Source organism: Microtus oregoni, unplaced genomic scaffold, assembly GCF_018167655.1.
Source record: "Microtus oregoni isolate MIOR12 unplaced genomic scaffold, Mior012 000029F_ref0000214, whole genome shotgun sequence".
Taxonomy (NCBI): Eukaryota; Metazoa; Chordata; class Mammalia; order Rodentia; family Cricetidae; genus Microtus; species Microtus oregoni.
The window spans coordinates 1693405-1712836 of NW_024543088.1; the positions used below are offsets into that span (position 1 = coordinate 1693405).

Below are 19432 nucleotides of genomic sequence, written 5' to 3' on the forward strand. Positions count from 1 at the left end.
CAGCATTTAGAAGGCAGAGGCTGGTGAATCTGTGAGTTCGAGGCCAGCCTGGTCTGTAAATCAAGTTCAAGCACAGTCAGGGGTCTGTCTTGAAAAATCAAAGGTGGGGGCGGGGGGAAGAAATGAGGATGGAACAAAAGAGGAGCAAAAGGAAAGAAGGGATCGAGAGACAGTCCTGTTCATTGTCATATTTAATTCCCGAAGACTGACCGAGTGTGTGGCTCAGCGGCAGAGCACCTGCCCAGAATAGTGAGGGTGGGGTGGCTCAATGGTAGGATGCTGCCTAACACGCAGAAGGTCTTGGCTTCATTCTCAGGACCATTTAAAAAACAACAACACCCCCAACTTCCTAAAAGACATGAAACACATAATTAGCAACTCACAAAAGAACTAGAAAACACTTGGAAGTCTTGTTTAAGTAGTCCAAGGGCATCTCTGAAGAGTGGTTCTTATCTGTCCCCAGGTGAAGCTGATGGTCCGTGAGCCATGCCTACAATAGCCAGGCTTAATTTAAATTGTAACAAGGGCTAGCCAAGTGTCAGTATGCACCTGTAATTCCAGCAAGCTAAACAGGAGAAACATTATGAGTCTGAGGTCAGACTTTGCTACACAGGTCAGACCACCCTACAAAATGACACCTTATCAATCTATCAATCAAACCTAACAACCGGTGTTTTTGTTTTTTACATTTTTGTTCTGGTTTTTTTTTTGGGGGGGGGTGAGTGGGTGCAGTTGTCACCCAATTCCCAAATAAATGACACACATGATAGCTTATTGTACTTATAAATGCCCAGCCTACCTTAGCTTGCTTCTAGCCAGCTTTTCTTAAATTATCTCATCTACCTGCTGCCTCTGGGCTTTTTCTTTCTCTTCTGTAATCTTGCTTTCACTCTTACTCTGTGGCCGGCTGTGTGACTGTGTGACTGTGTGACTGTGTGGCTGTGTGACTGTGTGACTGTGTAACTGTGTGGCTGTGTGACTGTGTGACTGTGTGACTGTGTGGCTGGGTGGCTGTGTGACTGTGTGACTGTGTAACTGTGTGGCTGTGTGACTGTGTGACTGTGTGACTGTGTGGCTGGGTGGCTGGGTGACTGTGTGACTGTGTGACTGTGTGACTGTGTGGCTGTGTGGCTGGGTGGCTGGGTGGCTGTGTGGCTGGGTGGCTGTGTGACTGTGTGGCTGGGTGACTGGGTGGCTGGGTGACTGGGTGGCTGTGTGACTGGGTGGCTGGGTGGCTGTGTGACTGGGTGGCTGTGTGACTGGGTGGCTGGGTGGCTGTGTTAGTGGCCCCTAGCGTCCTCCTCTCCTTGTTCTCTTGCTTCTTCTTCTCTTGTCCCAGAGTTCTCCTATTTAGTCTCTCTGCCTACCATCCCCACCTATCCTTGCTCCTGCCTCGCTATTGACTGTTTAGCTCTTTATTAGACCATCCGGTGTTTTAGACAGGCAAAGAATCACAACTTCACAGAGTTAAACAAATGCAACATAAAAGAATGCAACACATCTTCGCGTCATTAAAACAAATGTTCCACAGCATAGACAAATGTAACACGTTTTAAAATCATAGCTTACAACAAAGGGGAAGATATCGATAGTCTGAGTGACCATTCTACCTCGAGGGTGGGGGTGGGGATTTGTCTCTGTGTAATTAATCAGGGGGACTTTTTTTTTTAGAAAATAGAGAATCATTGTAACTTTTTCTTTCTTTCAGTGCTAAGATTCGAACACAGAACCTGTATGCATGCTAGATACATGTTCTACCATTGAGTTATATACTTGACTTTCTTTTACTTTTCACCTTAAGACAGGGTCACTATGCTCCAAGATTGGCCTTGAATTTGTCACCTTCATGCCTCAGCCACTGGAGTAGGTGGGGTGACAGACCTGCCTCACCAGGTCTGGTTCACAGTGCATTTTTGAAAATGATAATGAATTTCGGTTCTTGGTGTCATAGAATTTGTAGCTAAAGGGTTTTAAAGGAGAATCTATACAAATAAAATGTTCACTTCTTGAGGGTTTGTTGACTGGGTCAAATTAAAATGAAAAGTTAATTGGTGTTTGGGGAGCGATGTCACAGGCCCACCTGACTGGTTCTTCTCCTCAGCACTATAGTAAACAGGTCGTCTTGTAATACTATTGTGCCTTTTTAAAAGGTCTTATTTTATTTTATTGTTTGAGTTTGTGTATGGTTTGGATGATGAACTGGAACCAGGCAGGCAGCCAGAAAACCCCAGCCCTTCTCCTGTCTCTCATCACTACAACAGTGGGGTTATAGGCTCTCATGGCCAAGCCTGGCTTTTCATAAAATTTCGGGGTTGGGGATTCATGTCCTTGTGCCCCCACTGAGCCACCTCCCTGGCCTCTATTTTGGACTTCTGAGATGGGGCTCATCACATAGCCCATGCTCACCTTGGACTGGTGATCCTTTTACTGACCCTCCCAAGTGTTGGGGCTATAGGCATGCAGTACCATGCCTGGCTTTCTTAGTATTATTATTATTTTGTTTTTGAAAAAGACTAGCTATCATCCAAGCACACTCTTCCAGATAGTGACTAATGGGTCCTGTAAAAGACACAAAGTTGGCAGGGGAAAGACTTGGAGGAGGACTCTGGAGACCCCGATTCTTGCTCTGGCTTCAGCACGGTTGGTTTGCATATATTAAGCCCTTCTGGCTTCATTTCTTCCGAAGCAAGATGGAGACTGTAATAGAGTCTTACTTTCCCAGGGTGATACTGAAATAAAACATTTCCCTGAGGGGTCCCCAGACCTTCTCTGTAGCAGCGACATCTTCTATCTTGATCTCCCACAAACCGACCATACCCTGATTCGGGTTTTGTCATTTGCAAGCAAGTTTGCATGAAGGCTCCTGCTAACTGCGAGCTAAATCACATCAACAAAAGAGGCTGTGAACATTTCTGGAGTATGCAAAAGTCACGAAGCTGCTGGAATCCCATTGGAGCCCATGCTGAAAGAGTACAAAGATATATGTTATGGGCACTAGGAAAAGCTGAGCTGCAGGGCAGCCTGTGACTGGCAGAGCTAGAATGTTTCATGACAAGCATTGCCACATGGGACCAGAGAGAGGGAGATGAACATTTGTTGATTGTGGATTAGGTCATTTTCTTGCAACAGACTCCTGAGAAGGGAATTATTCCCAACATTTTTCCAGAAACTCGAGCAGCAATTTGCCCAAATTTCACAACTTGGAAGCGCAGAGCTAACCAACCAGGCCAAATCTGCTCTAGGGGACATATTCAACCCATTTCTGCCCTCATCTCGGAGCAAAGCAGAGGTGTTTAAAGGTGGAGAGGGCAAGATTTGTACCCGCGACCTTGGACAGGTCATGCCACCTTTGTAAGCATCAGGGAAAATCGAGATGGTGCTGCTGGCCCGCCCTGAGTTCCCTGAGTACAGCGGACATTGCTCGTTTATCCGTGCGCCTGAATTTTGCATAATCCTGTAAGTTTATAAAAGTCTACATAGTTGGCAACAGAAATTACAAATACTGTCCCGGCCTTCCTCAACTCTCAGTCAGAATCCACATGTTCTCAGGGTGCCTGGGGTTGAGGGGACACTTCTCTGCTCTGGCAACCATTGCTCACTAAGGAGCTCTGACCTCCAGAGAAACGGGGCACGTTCACGTTCTGGCTGCATTTTTATTCTTTCTTTCTTTCTTTCTTTTTTCTTTTTTTTTTTTTTGTAGCTTACGTTGGAAAGGGCAAAAGGCAAAGATCGGGTTCTCAGATACAGTTCCTAACTCACTGTCTCCATCTGCCACCATCCCTGGACCTCAGTTCCCCTACCTTTCCTTAACTGTTAACTTAATAGATAAGGGCCCCTGTCTAGAGTAAGCTCGAAGCAAGGGCTCTGCAAACCGGAATTGGCTCTTACTATTCTCAACTCCTTGCCTGGGGCTTTTTGTTGGCAGGGACGGTCAACACAACAACAGTACTTTGTAAGCTGACACAGTGCACTTTCTAGGGAGCCAGATCCTTGCTGGGCACACTCCCTGTCTCCTTGGCCTTCTAGTCATGCATGACCTCACTCAAACACCACCACTCGTTCCCGCCAACTCCCAATAACGTAGGACTGGACTGTCACCTCCCAGCTCCCTTCCCAAAAAAATCCAAGCCTCGCGGCTCCAGCGTTCTGAGTTCACCCCATAAACTCAGCTAATGGTTACCACATGCTGCTGAGGGTCCGCGCCCAACCCCACCCCTCCACCCCTGCAGGCTCCTCAGACCCTGGGATGTCCGATCCTTCCCCCAGCAGGCCTTTCCTCCAGATCCTCCCGTGGCACAAGGGGAAGCGCCCTGTGCTGTGGTCCTGTGGGCCACGCATGACCTTGGACGCCTCTCCAAAGCCGTGCCCACTCCTCGGAACAGGCCGAGTGTTTGCTCCCTAGTTGCCTCCGGTTTCTGGGAATTGCAAACTCGCTCGCGCGCCTTTCTCCTTTGCAATGACAGCAACTTGGCTCACCGGAGTCCCTGGCTGGAAGCAGGCTCCCGGGACTCACGGAGGGGCGTGCCCACCGGCCCTCCGCTCGGGGATCCCTCTGGAACGCCTTGGCCCGCGATGCCAGGGGCCGCCACACCTGTCATCCCACCGGCGGGACTCGAGGCTCAGCCCCGGGGGGCCCCCCGATGAGGGAATAGGCACCGCCCGGCCTGAGCACATCCCTCAGACAGGCCCGCCTGGGGAAGCGCGAGCCGAGACGGCGCGCCGGCTGCAATCCCCGCTGCGGGTCCCTAGGGGGCGCAGCGGGCGCGGGAAGTCGCTCTGGGCCCCGGCACGAAATTGCAAGCGGGCGGGCGCGGCGAGTTTGAAAACAAGCGAGCACCGTGGGGGCGGGTCCCGGGCGCGAGAGCCGCGGGGCTCGGCCAATCAGAGGCGGGCGGCGGGCGCGGGCGGCGCGTGCGGCCGGGCTGTGAATGGGGCGCGGCGGTCGCGGCGGCGGCCGAGGCGAGAGCCGGCGCGCGGGCGGGCGCACTTTCTCCACAGCGCCGGGCGGGGGCGGCGGCGGCAGCGGCAGAGGCGGCGGCAGAGGCGTTCTGCTCAGCTCCCCTCAGAGAGCGCTGCGGGCCCGGCGCTGCGCGGCTGCGAGAAGCCAGGGCGACGTGCCGGGCATTTCCCCGCTCGCTGACAACTTCTCCTCAGCCCCGTCTCGCTGTTCTCCGGAGCCCGGACGCCGCCCCTCCGATCCCGCCGCTGCCTCAGCGGGTCTGCGCGCTCCCGCCCGCCCTGCCCGTCCCGCGGCGCCCGGGGGTGGCGGCTCCGCGGGATGGCCCGCGCCCGGCCCTTGGTGGCGGGCGGCGGTGGCGCGGCGCCCCCTGAGCGTGCGGGGCCCGGGCGGCCGCGGAGCAGCGGGACCGGCCACCACTGCGACCCCGAGCGCCCCGGGCTGCGAGCGGCGCCCCAGACCCCCGAGCCGGGCGCGGGCCGGCGGGCTGCAAAGTTGAGGCTGGGCCGCGGGCTGTGGGCGCTGCTGTTGCTCCAGCTGCACTTGCTGCGGGCACTGGCACAAGGTAGGTGCGGGCCTGGCCGGGGTGATACCCCCGAGGTGGACTTTGTAGGTGCTACCCGGGGTGGGTTTTAGGGGTGCGCAATCCCGGGGTGGACTCTTGGAGCGCGCGCTGCCCGGGGTGACACTCCAGGGGTGAACTTTGTGGGCGCCACCTGGTCTATATTAGGGATGGATATCTCCGAGGTGACTTTGCAAGTGGACACCTATGGGCTGGGCTTCAGGGCTGTACGATCTTGGGGTGACACCCTGGGCTGCACTTTGTTGGTACCACCTGGGGATAGGCTGTGTTGTGGGTTGACACCTCTGGGCTGAGTTTCAGGGCTGCCGAATCTTAGGGTCACACCTTTGGGGTGTACTAAAATATAAGTGGTCATCCCCGAGGTGACTTTGCAGGTGGACACCTCTGGGCTGAGGTTTAGGAGTGCACAATCTTGGGTGACACCCCTGGAGTGGACTTTGTGGGCCCCTCCTGGTCTATATTATGAGCGGCTATCTCCGAGGTGACTTTGCAAGTGCACATTTATGGGCTGGGCTTCAGGGGTGAATAATCTTGGGGTGACATCCTGTGGTGTACTTTGTGAGCGCCATCTGGGATGGGCTATGTTATGAGTGGATGGATACCTTTGAGCTGAGTTTCAGGGCTGCATAACCTTAGGGTGACACCTTTGGGATGAACTATGTTATGGGTGGTCATACTTGAGGTGACTTTGCAGCTGGATGGATACCTCAGGATTGAGCTTTAGGGTGGCCCAGTCTTGGGGTGACACCCCTGTGGTGAAGTATGGATGCATTCCTCTCGGCTGGGCTGCGGGGATACACGCCTCTGGGATGGACTTCTGGAGTGGGCGCCACCTGGCACGGGCTGTATTAGGAATGGACATCCCCTGGGTGGACCTTAGAAATGGCTGCATCGGGGCTAGGCCGTGGGGGTGTGAAACACTGGAGCGTACACCACTGGGTTGGGCTGTTTGAACGGTCACTCCCTAGATTATATGAGTACACATCCCTGGTGGACTTTAGGGTTGACACTCGTGGGCTGGGTCCTGTGGGGTGCGTTCAGCCTGGAGTACGCTATGGCTAGGTATCTTAGGGGGTGTACTTTGGTGATGGACACTACTGGCGTAGATAACCCTGACACGGACCCTGCGAGTGTTGGCATTTTAGACGGACTCTAAATGGGTGCTGCTTGGAGTGGACAGCTTTGGGGTGGACTCTGGGGGTGCACGCCTCTTGGGGTGGATCTTCCAGGGTAGACTTTGTGGGTGAGGCCTGGAGTGACCTCGGGGTTGTGGGTGCCCCTCGGCGCAGGGCTGGAACGGTGCGAGCCTTTAGGGTCTTCCACCCTCTGAATCAGGACTGTGGGTCACTAGGTCTGGAGGCGGCAAAAGGGTTAATGCGGTGTGCTTCTAATCCGCGCAGCGATCTGAGCGCGCTGACACTGAGTAGCTGCAGAATGCGCCCTGTGTTGTGTGTTGCATTTTTTTCTCTTTCTTCTTCTTCTAGTTTTTTTTTTTTTTTTTTAAATTGGAGCCCCGGAAGAACCTTTAAAGTTGAGCCCCAGCCACATGGTTTCAAAGAACGCCCAGCGCGTCCTATTGCACTGATTAAACACGAGCTGATTCGTATCTGAGTCTGCACCGCCGAATCTTGTTAACGAAGAGTGACAACCGCGGTGGACTTCAAATATCAAGTGCCAGTCACCACCAGCCTCCTCCTCCCCCACTCTCTAGGGCCGCCCCCTCCCAATCCTCATGCCTCACCCCAAGTGAGTGCCTTGTACTCGGTGGAGCAAAACTTTGAGAGCCCACAGCTTTGCCTCCCAGCTTTGTTTTTCTCCCTCCGTAGGCTTCAGCTTGGAGCACAGAGGTGTTCTCTAAAATAAGGAAAGGGGATCTGCGGATTCCAGGTGACCTTTTGCAAATGGAGATGGAATCTCTCCGGAAAGAGCTTTCCCTCCTAAATCTGGATTTCCCCTGCTTAAACCTGAAGCATACGTGTGCCAGTCAGTCAGCTTCCTCTTGCCCGGGGAGGTCGCTGGTCTAAAAACAGAAAAAGTAGACACAATCGTGTTAACATGACTTTTGATGGAGTCTTTAAAACTGATTGGTGAACCTGGTTTTGCTCTTGGTAGTTTAGAAAAATTAACTTTCTAGTTCATTGCTTTTATCCTTACCAAAATAAGGCGCTGAGTATTTGGAGATCAAGGGAATAGGAACTTTATACTTACATTATGAATAGCTCTGTTCTGTGTTCAGTGTGCCAATGAGTTATGTGTGGTAAAAAGCCCAATAATTTCAATGTAATACTTAAAGTCTGACTTTAAAATTACAATGAGATAGCTTAACAAGAACCTTATAACTTAATATTTTATTTGAGCTTATCTAATGTTATCTGGGTGGCAACTCTCTTTCCCTTAGGTTTTAATAAATGCCCTGTCTTGTCTTCTATATGGAAGACTTTGATTACTTTAACCCCTTCACACCTCTAATATACTCATTTCACTTTTTTTTTTGGTGATACCTTTTACCTAAGGATGTTATCCAGAAGGAAAAGCATTTACTGATTGTGTAAAACGGAATCTAGTTTGTGAGAGAAACCAGGTTCACGTGAAGAAATCGAGATCACTTAGGATGACCTTCAGAGATGGAGTTCGGTTTCTCGTCTCAAGAATGAAAGTGACTTTCACTTGGCAGTCACCTATACATTTGAAGATTGGCGCACCACTTTGAACAGTGGGAAAGATCTGCTAGAGCCCTTGTTCGAACTGTATCAGACTTTCTCAGCTGCATCTTGCAGGCCATGTAAGGCGTTGTCCTTCCACAATTGCAATTAGTGAAAACCATTCATTTTATAAATACATGCACTAAGGTAGCAGCCATACTTTTCAAAGAGAGGAATCCTTTATTTACGTCTTGCCAACAAAAGCGCAGGCACCTGTTTCACATTTATATGGTGCAAGAAAGTATGCGGACCTTTTAGTGTAAAGTTTCAAATAGGTTGTCACAAATTTTAAATTCATCGACAGGTTTCTGTTCTCTGTGCTGTGTGAAATGTGTAATATATCCATCATTTTTTATATTATATTGGAAATTCATATTACAGAGGAGATGTCACCATTTGACAAAACCTCATGTATCTTGAAAATGAAAATTCCGGTACGGCTGTCGAGATTTCTGATGAGATGATGAGTTGGTCATATGCAGAGGAATGCATTCTCTAGACTCTTATCAGATAAAATGTAACATTTTGCATGGACAGTTACCACTAAGTTGAAACTGTCAAAATGCCATATTGATACTGTGTATCTATCTAAGGCTGTTCCTAATTCCTCTGAAGACTTTTCCTCTTAGAATATGTCTGTGGATCAGCTTGGTGGTGATTTCTAGCAGACAACAAGGGCAACATGTTTAGTAAAAGTTATATATGTATGGCTGAAGTTACAAGCAGAAATCTATTTCTGGCCATGACGTGAAGTACCAGGTTTGGATCTTATAAGTATAACTTCAGTACATACTGCAGTTTCTTCTCTGTACAAGGAAATGGAAATATACTCTGCTTATTGGTGTGTGTTTAATTGTTCATGACTCGTCTGGATTCCTAAAACGCCACGTCATTAGTTATGGAAGAGAAATGGCAATACATGCTTTCTTTATGCTGTGCACCAAGTATGAGTGGTTCAGAAAGAGAGCTTCTGAGGCAAGGGATGCATCAGAGGGACAGGGGTATCTTGGGATGGAGAATTCTGTTTATCTGGAGCTGAGGAGATGTCTCCGTTGATAAAATGCTTGCTGGGCAAACATGAAGAGCTGAGTTCAGATCCTTAGCACCCACTTAAAAGGCACTGAAGGAGGGGAGATCCCTTGGAGCTGCTTGGTCAATCAGGTTAGCAGAATTGCTAAGCTCTGGCTTCATTGAGAGCTTCTGTTTCAAAAAATAAAATGTTTCTTGGTGACATTAGAATCAGGTGGACATTTGAGGGTATGCAGAACCAGCTCATGTCAAGTGAACCACCAGTGCTTTCCAGGCGACTCTCATGTCCACTGCCATTTAAGAATCCCTGGCTATATTGCTTTGTTGTCTCACTCCAGTTACCAGCTGATTTCTGGAAACTTCCCTAAGCCAGTGTTTCACAGCTTGGCTGCACACTGGAATCCTCCGGGAGCTTTGAGGCAGAAGTATACTTCTAGACTTGGTTGACTTGAGGTTTGACCTAAGCAGTAGGATCTCCAAACTCCCCAGTTGGTTCTGATGATTAGTCAGGTTTGGGGACCACTGTTCTGTGTGACTCCATCCCCTCCTTTACAGATCTGGTTTGCTCAAACCCTGCATAGGTCCTTTCTATGCAGCCCTTTTAGTCTGCATTGTGTTCCTTGCTAATGAAACTGCTCATTCAGCTCCTGACTTGTGTTACCCCTAGGACTGCATTAGAATCATTAGTGTCATTTATTTATATGACAGGGTTTCCTGTGACCCAGGCTCCTCACACAAACTCACTGTGTACTCAAAGATGACCTTGAAATTCCTTCGGTTTCTACATCCCGAGTTCTTGGATTCTGTGACATGTACCACCATACCCAGTTTATTGCTGGTGAAATATAAGGAATACAGTTGTCTAGGCTTCACCCCAGACCTGCTAGTTTTCAGAAGAAAAAGGGTTCTATGTACTGTATGACTCAGTGGTTAAGAGCACACAGGGCTGCTCACAACCATCTGTAACTGATGTCCCCTTCAGGCCTTAGAGGGCACTGCATGCATGTGGTGCACATGTATACCTTCAGGAAAAACACCCATACATATTTTTTTTTTTAAAGAAAGGGGTTCTACATGTGAGATTATCCTATTCTATGTTGTTTCTATCCTTGCATTGCTAATCCCATAATCTCACTGAATTTACTGGGACTCTTACCCTGTTCTCCTGTGGTCTGAGCTACTTTCTTCATGCCATTTCCCAGCTGGGGGTGAAGTCTGCTAATTGTCCTTTCTGCCACTTGTTTGATGGAGAAATAACAAAGCAGTGTTAATTGAGGTCACTGCAAGTCTAGTCTCCCTTTAAGCTCCTATTGTTTTTCATTAATCCAGATGTGCTTTGTGTCCCCTCTTCCTCTTACCCTCTGGACCAGTTCCTTAATTCTGTAGTTTGAATTTGAACCTGAGCATGGGTTCCAGAACACCTTGCTTCACTAGAGGCTTGTAAATGGAATTTCCCCAGACCCCTGCACATTTAACAGAGGGCCGCTCGTCATTGATTGGGTAACTCCTTGTCCCTTTCTATGAGGTCTGCATGTAACTTACCTTAATAGTCCTTATGAACCCAGGATGAGTTTCTTCACATGCCCCCATTTTTTAGAAAAACATTTGTATGTGCGTGTCCATGTACTGCAGCACCCGTGTGGAGGACAGAAGACAACCTGTGAGGCCTGTTTCTCTCCTTCCACCACGAGGGTCCCAGGGATTGACCTCAGGCTGTCAGGTTAGAAGCAAACACCCTTGCCCACTGAGCCATCTCACAGATCAGAACAACTCTTGAGAGAAGGTAGCACTTTGTTTTTTATCTGTGAGGAATCTCCATATCTAGGTGTTAACTGATTTGCTCAAGGCTCCAGGAGGCGTGCTGGTGGAGCCTGAAAGAAAAGCCAGATCCAGGATCTGTGAACATAGCTTAGGTCTTCCTTTGGAAGGAGAGAAGACAATAGGAGCACTCCGATCCATAGTGCAGAAAGATGATGGGTGAAACTCTAAATAGTCTCTGGACTGACCTGACCGTGACTCAGTTTACTTCACAGACATGATCAATAAAATCATATTAGAGAATTCAGAGAAGAGAAATGTGCACACCATCTTCTGTATTCAAACTCTGTCCCCTAATAAAATAGTTTTTGCCACTTTGGTATTGCCTCTATATTCCTTTCTACGCTATAACTTGAACTCCAGTGAAGTGGGCAGTGTGCTGCCATGCTAGGGTGGACCACCAGGAATAAACATTTTTTTGAGAATATTTGGAAAATTCTTTTTTCTACTTTTATGTGCACTGAATTTAAGGCTTATAGAGGTGGAGACTGTAAGGCACCAGTAAATCTTCTGGTTACTGCTTTGCAGTAGCATGTGTGTTCTCTAACAGTAATAAACAGTTAAGTTCAGCCACCTGCTGGGATTGTACCCATCGGGAAGTCCTGTACCCTACATACAGACAAAGTGGACACTGCGAATGAGGCTGGAATCTACATGACACAGGCTTTGCAGTTAATTAAGTTTTAGGTTTCCCTTCTAAGAGCGCTTGGGTCTTGATTACCAAATGGGATTGGAGTTTTAGGTTGTATGGTACTTCACTGCCTCATTCTGACAGTGTTTATGGGTCACAGAGGTCAGGTTAGTGATATCATCTCACTATAATCATGTGGAATGGACACAGGGTAAGGAGGAGCATTGAGGTTTGTATAGGCTCTGGCTTTGGATTTTCTAAGCAAAAATGGTATTGAGAGAGAGGACCCCATGCGTCCCATTGAGTAAAGCCGAGGGTGGTTTTGAATATAGTTTGAAAGGTGTGCTGTAGACAGTCAGTGAATTATTTAAAAATAAAATTTTAATATGCATACCATTGCTCGCTTTATAGTTACAGTAAGCAGCAATACATATGAACATTCTAAGTTTGTAGTTTCTTTTAATGTAATTAATTTGACTTCAGCATTTCTACAAGACATTAGAAATTCCCCCTAAGTTTTGCATCTCTTTTAATAAGAGTGTACAAACATTTGTAATCTTAATCCTGGGGGAGAGTGTATTTTGTCAGGACCATTGTTCTGTCACTTCCTGCCATCCATAGCTACACAATCAAATCCCTGTGATAAGCTTTTCAGCGGCTCCCTGGAACGCAGAAGTCTGTTCTTCCGTAGATACCTTCCTGCTGGTTACAGGTCTCACACCTGAGACCTTCTGGAGAAATACTAGTTTTACAGCTTCATTACGTTAATACGGTTTTCTCTCCCCACTCTGTAGAAAGAAAACAACAACAAAACAAAACAACAAACAAATAAACAACTCTGGAACCTTGCTGTATGTTTTTATACCTTTGCTATTCTGGTAGGTACAAGGTTTGACTCATGACAAGCAGCTCCAAAGCCGGAGACTATGGCATCAGCTTGGCCTCATCTTCCACTTTGTGGGAATGAGAATAATTTCTCTAAAACTTTCGTAGAAACATGACTGTGGTAGGTAGAAAAGTGTTGGGCTAAATATCTGTAGCCCTGGCTTTTATCTCCATTTGAAACCACCTTGCAGTGTGGGGAAGCCTGCTAGCCTCTCCTGAGTGTATTTTCCCACTATGAAAGGTGGTGGTGGTGGGAGCTTAGACTAGTAAGTGAGTAGATGTTCAGAGTCGTTCTGCTCTGATTCTCTCCTCTTCTGTGTTGATATCCTTTCTCCGTGTCTCCAGAGTCTCCGAGTGTGCCTGCTGTCTGGGGTTCTGTGACTCCATATGTCTTACCTCCTAGGAACTGCTTCCTTTCGCTTCGCCATTGTCAGGGTATATATATATAGTGTTGAAGACAATTGGTGCAATGTAATATTTCTCCTTAGGTGCTGCTGTCTAATGTGTGATAGATTTACTACAGCCCCAAAATGGTTCATGCTCAAAATTTTAGCTTCTGTAAAACAAATTAGTGCTGTAATTTATCAGTGTAAGCCTGAAGTTTGGAGGAATAAATATTCTTAAAATAGGAGACATGTATTTATCTAAATGGCTGGAAGAAGAAAGAGCATGACGAATCTAAATCTGGTGGCAATTAATGCAGTGAGAAATTTAAACAGAGATGGAATAATGATGGCCATGAGGATGTTTAGATTTACTGGACAGTGACCATCAGTAATTTAAAAATTACTTAAAATTAGCTCTAGAATAATTTTTCACTTTTAACAGGATTTGCTGCCATTCTATTGATACACAGTGTCTAGAGAAGTTAATAGCTATCAATTAAATAATTCAAGTTCTTGACAACTGACTTGTCAGTCAAGTAAATTTATTAATTTACTAATCTGTGGAAATTATCTTATTGAACTGGTCAGACTATGGTTTCTTTAGTGTTTTGAAAAATTTAGTTTTTATTTGTGTGTGTGTGTGTGTGTGTGTGTGTGTGTGTATGTATGTATGTGTATGTGTGAATGCCATATGTGTGAAGTGCCCTTGGTGGCCAGAAGAGGGCATTGGGTTCCTTGAAGTTGGAGGTACAGGGTTATGAGCCTTCTGACATAGGTGCTGGGAACTGAATTCTGTTCCCCTGGAAGAGCAGCAAGCGTCCTTAACTTCTGAGCCATCTCTCTAGCCCCTAATGAATTTTTTTTTTATTTTAATGTTTTTATTTATTTTAATTTTTATTATTATTGTGTATATGTGCACAGATATATATAGGAGGAGGCTGCTTGTTCGTCCCGGCCACCCAGAACCAAAATAACCACACAGAAACTATATTATTTAAAACACTGCTTGGGCCATTAGCTCTAACTTCTTATTGGCTAACTCTTACATCTTAATTTAACCCATTTCTAGTGATCTGTGTATTGCCATGTGGCTGTGGCTTACCGGCAAAATTCCAACCGGCATCTGTCTCTGACGGGACTACATGACTACTCTCTGACTCCGCCCTTCTTTCTCCCAGCATTCAGTTTAGTTTTCCCTGACTACCTCTATTCTTTTGCCTTATCAGGCCAAGTCAGTTTTCTTTATTAATTAGCCAATCATACTCACAGCATACAAAGAGGAATCCCACATCAGATATATTTGCATGCTCATACTCACAGCATACAAAGAGGAATCCCACATCAGATATATTTGCATGCACATGTGTATCAGCACACACCTGCATGCGTGGCATGTTTATGCTTAGCATGCCAGTGGAGGGAGGCCAGAAAATAACTCTCAGGAATGGGTTCTCTCTTCCTACTATGGTTTCCAGGGATCAGTCTTAAGTTGTCAGCCTTATACAGTACTTGCTTACCTGCTAAGCCATCGCACCAGTTAGATTTTGCTGTGTTCAAAACAGTTATTATTTTAAAATGGACAGGGCTGCTTCTGGAGGATGTGGGCTTTTAGATGATAGGCTACAGGAGACTCTGGAACTAATTATTAGTCAATGTTATTCTCAGGTATAATGTTTTGTTGTCTTTTCTCTCCTTTAGAACTTTCTATGTACTCTACCTGATTCTTTACCGTGAGAAATTTGGAAGCTCAGTTTTACAAAGATGAATGGCCTTTTTAAAATAAAAGCAAAAATAGTAGCAACCAGAGAATGCTTGAGCTCTGGGAGGAATATGACTATTTGGGGGAACTTCAGCACATAGTTACTTCTGATAATAATAGGTGGTGGTAATTTAGCTACTGAACCTGGGAACACTTGTCGGGTTTGGGTTAGGAAGGGATTTTGTATGACACAGGTATAACTGGTCATACTTAGGTGAGAATGACCTTTTCCAGAATTACTTTGTGTGTGTGGTGGTTTTCTTTTGAGGAAAAAGTTATTTTCAAACTGAAGGGCAGTTGTAGCTTGACTGTCTCCAGGTGGTATATGTGATGCAGGAAAGATTGAGATTATTCCTGACTAAGCTCTTCTGTAAGGTGCATGGCAACATCGAATTTATACACGAACCACCAGATGGCAACAGAAAAGGTGTTTGTATAGAATGCAGTTATTTCCACAGTTTTATTTTTTTTTTATTTCTGTTGCATACCATCTTTCAGTATACTTATATATTCATTTTTGGGCTAAAACCATCATGAATTGATAATACCTGGCAATATAAGATCACAATCAGGAAATTGAATAGAGGTGCCATGCCACTAGAAAAAGATTTCATTTATTTTACACAAGCAAATGTAGTAACAATTCCAGAAAGAAATGAGCTTCCAGGGATGTGGCTTGTTCATTTCTGTCCCTGTGTCGTCCTTGCTTCTGCTCTGTGTTCTTTTTCAGCTTTTCCATAGCTCTCAGTATAAGCAGCAATAATTCGCAGAACATTAAACAAACAAACAAACAAACATGGTTCTTACCCCAAAGCATTTTCTGTAACACCTTTGAAAGGAGGTCATGAGCTTGTAAACGGTGAACTTATTTATGTAGTTGCTGGATAATGGTGCTTTTGCTTTAAGAATATGTTTTGTGTTTGCCTCACAGGCTTATCCCCCCCCCCCCCCCCTGCTGTTGTCATCTCTTTTAGACTCTTTTAGAGTCTTTTTCTTAGGCAACTCTCCTGTGTACTAACTAGAAACTCAACCTGAATTTCTTCAGGACAGAAATAAAAAAAAAAAAAAAGAAAGAAAGAAATAAAAAAGATTTTATTGGATATTTCCAAGGGAGTAATAATGTGCCTAGCAGGATGCCACCTAAGACAGACTTGGACATGTTCCAGACTTAACTTTCCTTCAGGAATGAGAGCCCAGGAATAATGCTGGTATGCATGAGGCTCTGAGTTTGAGTCACGGTAGCGGAGTTATATCTGCCCACCCACTGGAATCCTCAGATACAGCCTCTTTCGTGTGTCTTTTTCCTTTTGTGCCATTGTCATCTTGAGTGGCTGAAAATGGTTTTCTTTGCACAGCTGAAATCTAGCTGTTGTCGGTCTTTGTGTTTTTAGTTTCAGACCCTCAAATAAGGATTGACTGAAAGCTTTGGTCCTGAGCCCAGGTTTTGTGAAATGATCGGGTTTTTTTTGTTTTGTTCTGTTTTTGTTTTGTCTTGGTATGTGTGTGTGACAGGATCTTGCCATATAGTCAAGGCTGACCTAGGACTTGCATTCCATCTGCTTCAACCTCCTGAGTTGGGATTACCCACAAGCACTACTGTACTACTGTGCCAGAGTCAGGCTTGTATTTTCATTATTATCTCAAGGGAGAAAAAAACATCTCATGTATTGCAAAAGTAAGATTGTATGGAAGAAACTAGAATGATGCCCATAGAAAATTGAGAAACGGCAACTGTAGAAGTGGGGGGGGAATAGCAGATTTGGCGTAAGTACTAGAGATATGAGTATAGTTTAGGATTTAGGGGGCACAAAGTAGAGTTGGGTAGTACATTGGAGTATGAATGAGGAAATGTCACAGGTCACATTCAGGCCTCTTAGGAAGATCAGTTGGTGAACATGGTTGTCCCTGAGCTTAGACCCTTGGGCAACGTGGTCATGATCCAGGTTTTGAACACATTAGTGTGAGGTTCCCTGAAGGTTCAGAAGCTGAGCTCAGAATTAGCGGAGTAACCTAAACTTTGGGTATAGCTATTCGTGGATACACTAGCTTATTGCTTAGGAGAATGGCCTTGGCAGAAACAAAAGCTGACTCAGCTACTTGGGCGGGCTATTTAGTCTTGTGTGTGTGTGTGTGTGTGTGTGTGTGTGTGTGTGTTTTACTAGTTGGAGTTTATATTGCTGTGACAAAACACCATGACCAAAAGCATCCAAGAACATCAGCCCAGGGGTGGCACCACCCACAAAGGACTGGGCCTTCCCACATCAATCACTAACTAAGAAAATGCCCTACAGGCTTCCTACAGTCTGATCTTATGGAAGCATTTTCTCACTTGAAGTTCCCTCCTCCCAGGTGGCTCTATTTTGTGTCAAGTTCACATAAAACTAGCCAGCACAATGTGTTTACTTGTGTACCTGTCCCTGTGTATGCACACATGCTTGTGGAAGCCAGAAGTCAATGTTGAGTGTCTTCCTCAATCACTTTCCATGTTAATTTTTTGAAATGGTCACTCACTGAACCAACTGGAGTTTACCATTCGACTGTGCTGATTAGCTAGTGAGGGGGATCCACTTCCCCAGAACTAGCATCATAGCTGCATGCCACCGTACTTAGCTTTTTGTATAGGTTCAGGGAGTACAAACTTAGCCCCTTGTGTTTGCGCAGGAAATACTTTGCCAACTGAGCCATCTCCAAGCCCTTAATCATCTTTAAATCTTGTTTTGTTGCCTTGAAGGATTGTTAATTTTACCCTTTTTGTATAGCTGTTGTGAGGATCGGTTGATATGGTTACATAGAAGGTGTTAAGGTCTTACTTAGTACATAGCATTCAGTCAGTAAGTGTTGCTTTGTTGGCATTGTTATTGCTATTTACACTTCAGTAGACAGGAATCACACTTTATTCACTCCCTGGCTCCATAGTATTGGGGATTAATGAGTTTCTGCGGTACAGAGTGGCACTGTGAACAATTGGAATGACTAAAGAGCCATTATACTAATAGTAGCTTTGCTGTGGTTTACTAGATAAATTGCAAGGAGAAAGAGTGTGGTGATGGGAACTGATGTGATAATATAGAAATAATAAACTGTTGGCATGGTAGTGGTACTATCATTGAACATCCTGAATGGTGTTATGGTAGAGATGTGACTGATAAGGACACCAAGAAATGGCTCCTGGCTTTGTTGATTTGATGTGGAATGGAGATTTTTTTTTAGGATAGTATTATTGGGTTCTAACAGCACAAAGTTGATCACAGAATGAATATGCCAGGACCAAGTGGAGTTGAGAGTTTGTTCTCTTATTGTGGAAAATCCTCAAGAAAAACTGTAGGGTGTTTGGAATGTACAGTGAGGAGATGACCCTAAAACACCTTGGGAATACATATTTTTTCTAAGTTTGAAATATGTTCAGTGTGCCCCTCGTCAGCTGCAGCACTCAGGAAAGTGGCTGCTATAGCTCACCTGGGCAGCACAGTAGGGCTGGCCCTGAAGATGCAGGTAAGAGAGAACTGACCCTGAGGATGTGAAAGCCTGAGAACTGGCCCTAACCCTTGCTCATTGCTGAAAGGAGTGAATTAGCCGGGGCAATGGGGGAGAGCTCATTTTGGTGGCAAAGACAGGAGAGAGCTGTAAGGCTGATCACCCCATCTGTGATCTTCTGGAGCACCAGTGTGTGTGTGTGTGTGTGTGTGTGTGTGTGTGTGTGTGTGTGTTGGTACTGTGGACTCAGGACTGCTGGATCTCTATGGCACAGGGCTACAGCAGGCTGTCCAGGAAGAGTCCCAATGAGGACCCAGCATCGATGGTGCAGAAGAGACTAGGGGCCTTGAACTAGACCAGTGAGTCTTTGCAATGAACTATTGCATGTAAAGATGTATGGATAAAGGGGTCGACTTATCACTCACTGTGTCACTCCACAGTTTCCATGATGAGATTTTTCCATTTTTTTCTCTTCTCTTTTCCTTTCTCTTAAATTTTATTTTGTTTTATTTTGGGTGGGGGAATATGGGTGGGTAGGCATGATGTGAAAGATGCAAAGACTAAATAAAAAGAAATAAATAAAAAGAAAGTTAAAAATATTTATTCTGGGAATAAAATGCGGATTGTTGTCATGGCTAAATGAGAAGTATTATCACAATTTTGTAGTGTTACTTCAGTTTTATATTTTTTACATACCAATGCTTGCAGAGACATTACTACCAAAGCTGGCATAGGGAGCTTAAATCTCTACCCTGCTGTAAATACAGAGACGTTGTGGGCAAAATATAACAAAAACAATCAAACACAATCTTGGCTTGTACTAGGGCTGTACTGGGAACTTGTCTGTAACCTCAAACCTGGAACAGCACCCAAGGGTGGTAGTGGAAGTGATGGGTATTTTGTAAGAGAGCAAAAGACTTGGCCTGACGCTTGTATAATGCTGGAAAATGGAGTTGAGGCCCTTGGCATTAAATCTTAAAGGGTTATGATATCTATTAAGAGACTGAAAAAAAACCTACCTTTTAGTTTGGGAAAGTACACAGAAACTTGCTGTTTTTTGGGGGTTGTGACGATTAGAAGGAAAAGACATCTCAAAACCTGAAACTCACAGTTGGGATGTGCATGTGTCAAATTTAGCATTTTTTTTTACAGTGCAATTTGTATAACAAGAAATTAACACAAAGTATGGTTCAGAACTATGGAAAATA

General features: G+C 45.6%; 1 protein-coding gene across 1 annotated transcript in view; it reads left to right on the top strand.

Moving 5' to 3' along the window:
* Positions 1-5266: 5266 nt before the first annotated feature.
* The window catches only part of LOC121465135 (protein sidekick-1-like), a 955042-nt gene continuing 940876 nt past the window's right edge, over positions 5267-19432 (top strand). Inside the window, exon 1 of the mRNA XM_041678320.1 lies at positions 5267-5522. Coding sequence (XP_041534254.1) covers positions 5279-5522 — 244 coding nt within the window. The 5' untranslated portion in view covers positions 5267-5278. The remainder of the gene's footprint in view (positions 5523-19432) is intronic.